The sequence below is a fragment of the Watersipora subatra genome, chromosome 6 (assembly GCF_963576615.1).
Source record: "Watersipora subatra chromosome 6, tzWatSuba1.1, whole genome shotgun sequence".
NCBI classification, from domain to species: domain Eukaryota; kingdom Metazoa; phylum Bryozoa; class Gymnolaemata; order Cheilostomatida; family Watersiporidae; genus Watersipora; species Watersipora subatra.
In genome coordinates this window covers 42,907,727-42,910,779 of record NC_088713.1, presented here as the reverse complement: position 1 = coordinate 42,910,779, position 3,053 = coordinate 42,907,727, and the positions used below count along the sequence as shown (strand labels likewise).

The 3,053-nt window shown below is 41.4% G+C and overlaps 1 protein-coding gene across 1 annotated transcript; it reads right to left on the bottom strand.

Moving 5' to 3' along the window:
• Positions 1-927: 927 nt before the first annotated feature.
• LOC137398276 (uncharacterized) lies at positions 928-2,002 on the bottom strand. The gene is made up of 2 exons (XM_068084384.1): positions 1,657-2,002; positions 928-1,115 (listed from the first exon to the last, which is right to left on the bottom strand). Exons 1-2 carry the CDS (start codon positions 2,000-2,002, stop codon positions 928-930), a joined length of 534 nt encoding a protein of 177 aa, XP_067940485.1.
• Positions 2,003-3,053: the final 1,051 nt, after the last annotated feature.

Sequence of the window (3,053 nt, the reverse complement as noted above, 5' to 3'; positions counted from 1 at the left end):
ATACATGGGCCAATAAAAGTGCCATTTTTTTGTTTTCTTTGCCACATCCAAATTATTGCTCTCAGTTACTTCCAACTCATATAGAAACAATGTATAGACCTGCTCTAACATAATATGCTCTTGAAATTACCAACGCCTTAACACGGCAGCGGTAATTAGAGTTATATGATGTTGACCCATGTATCCTTCAGCTTGGGATACTTGGACCGGGGTGAAGGATACATGGCCCAAGAAGAAAATATCAATTAAAACACAGTATTGTGAGGTTTTATTAAACTTTTATTACCAACATCTATCAGAAACAACAAAAGGAATAAATTTAAGTTCCACAAATCATGAAAAACCGCGAAAACTAGCTAATGGTGTGGTACTGAGTTAGTTCATTTGACATTTGATGCGAGTTCGATCCCAGAATTCAGGGTGCTTTGCAGACGAGCGGTGCCTCCGCTCTGGATGAGGTGTGGGAGAACCATCACAACTTGGTTACAATCGACAGTGGAAATGTCAGGCTGTGGTGGACGCACCCACACATCACCAGACCTTCAGCAAAAATCTACAGATAGAGTTGTTTCGTCAGAGTCTTTAGCTAGAACTTTTCCAACGTACAACACCTTAGTCCTCTTCGTCGTAAACTCCACCAGGCAAAAGTCTCTAACCGCCACTTCCAGATCTCCCAACTCAATGCAACATGGCTCATTAGCATCACTCAGCGGCTCAGAGGAATTGCTGTCCAGTGGTACTACCACATCTGAGTCACTAGACTCACTTGATTCTACCGCTGCTAATCGTCGCCAAACTGGTTTAGGTTGAGGTTTTCTTTTTTCAATTTCAGGTGTTTGTATTAGATATCCTGTTACTGCTTTCTTTCGTTGTGTCGTCACACTTGAATTTGACTGAACCCTGGCTAATGTTGGAAATGATCGACATTCAGATGGCTAGACTGTGACGGTTGCCTAGAGTTGAAATATTGTCTGCCGCTGACTGACGAGAGGTGAAAGCGATTGGCTCATCTGTAACTGGCTCGGTGGTGGTTGTCGGCTCGGCCGTAGTCATCAGCTCAGCGGTGGAAGTTGACTCGGTAGTGGTTGTCTGCCCAGTGTTGACCATCGGCCTTTCTGAAACAGTTGCTGGTAAATACCATCATCTGTGAATATGTTTTTGTCATATGGCCATATTCCTGCTGATTGAAATCCAGATATGATATTTTCTAGAGTGCAGACTCTCAGATAACTTTTAGTTATGAGCTTTGGCATTTGGTAAATGGTAATAGGCTTTTCTGGATTTTGCAACATCCCTGAATTTGAAAAAATTCGAATAGCATCTTTTCATAGGACCGAAGACGGTCTTGTCCAGGGGCTGGGTTTTGTTGCTTGTGTGGGCCGGAAGAGTTACGATGTGTATGCTTTGACTTTCTTCAGCTCTTCATATGCCACATGACTTTCATGATTGTCCATGATTAAGATAATAGGTTTTTCAGCTGATGATTGAGTACGCTGCACTATGTGGTCTATGGTTTTTGCTAATAACTTTCTACACATCCATGCCGAGCCAGTGCTAGGGTTTGGGAGGATCGGAGTGTTTTCTATTCGGCATCCTGCCTGAAAGCCGATTTGGTTTTTTTTCTCGGCGTTATTATCACCGGCGGAAGAGCCACACCTGTAGCTGAGATTATTGCAGCATAAGTAACCAGCACTCCTCGATCCGTGTTCACTATCTGGCCAACTTGTTTGTGGCCTCGTCGAGAGATAACCTTTGGCAGGCGAGTAGCAGTGTTAAAACCTGTTTCATCCAGGTTATAAATTCTGTCCCCGGTGACTCCAGTTGCCTTCAAGGCACACTCAAGCTCGTCAAAGAAATGAGCGATATTTGGCCGGTTGAACGCGGTGGCCCTCGCAATGCTTGTGGCTTCTGGGATTCTAATGGAGATTTGAGAATTTCTTTTCATGAAACTTTGAAGCCATGATTTGCTTGCTGACTCAAGGGTTACCCACTGACTAGGCATACTAATGTTGTTCGCTTTAGCTAAATCATATGCATACTGCCAAGCTTCTACTGTAGTTAGACCTTATAATCGTTTGGAACAGTCACAGAGATAGGCAGCTAGCTCGGTCTCCTGCTCTGTAGTAAAAACTTGGCGGTTGTGGTAGTTTGGTTCGAGGGAAGCATCTTCGTTCGCTGCATGTTTTTTCATATACCTGCTGAGAGTGTTTCGAGGGACATTATAAAGGCCTGCTGCCTGACACACAGATTGATGATACTTCTTCACAGCTTCCACAGCCTTCAGCATGACATCATGTGACACCACCTTTCTGCTAATTCTTCTATTGTAATTCTGCAGCATTCTGAATACCTGAAAAAATATTTCTATTCTGTAACATAACATCAAAAAAACATAACATGATTCACAAATATCAAGGATAACTGGTAAGCGGCCAATATCCGTTCTAAAGCACTAAATTTGCATTTATTAACTATTTTAAATGTATAAGGATACATGGGCCAGGACAAGGATACATGGGCCAGTGGCCCATGTATCCCTGACCCATGTATACTACAGACACTTGTTTCCCAAAATATACCAGGTACAAAATTTAAGTTGAAATTTCAGATTAACCTTTAGCCGCTATAAAGTAAATCAGTCAAAGCACAAAATAGCACAGGATTTAAATTGATTATCAAAATTACTTACCAAGTGGCTTAACTCACAGAGCCATCAAACAATGAAAAATTTCTACAAGCATACAGACATGTGTCAGACTTCACAATTGTCATTGTTCAAAATGGCTGAAAGTATGTCAAGGACAAGACAAAGGTCACAGTTCTTTCATATAGAAATCCAAAAAAGAAAAGACAACTCCTTTAGTTTAAAAATTGATGTGGCCCATGTATCCCAACTCTCCCCTAATTTTGGTGTTTTACCTTTCTGCAAGATTTTCAGTGTTCATTCACTGGCTGGAAATGAGCACTTTGAGTAAACTAGAAATGACTTGACTGACTTTATTTTGTAAAACTGCCATATAATTTCATAGACAGTCTTTCCAAATTCATCACTA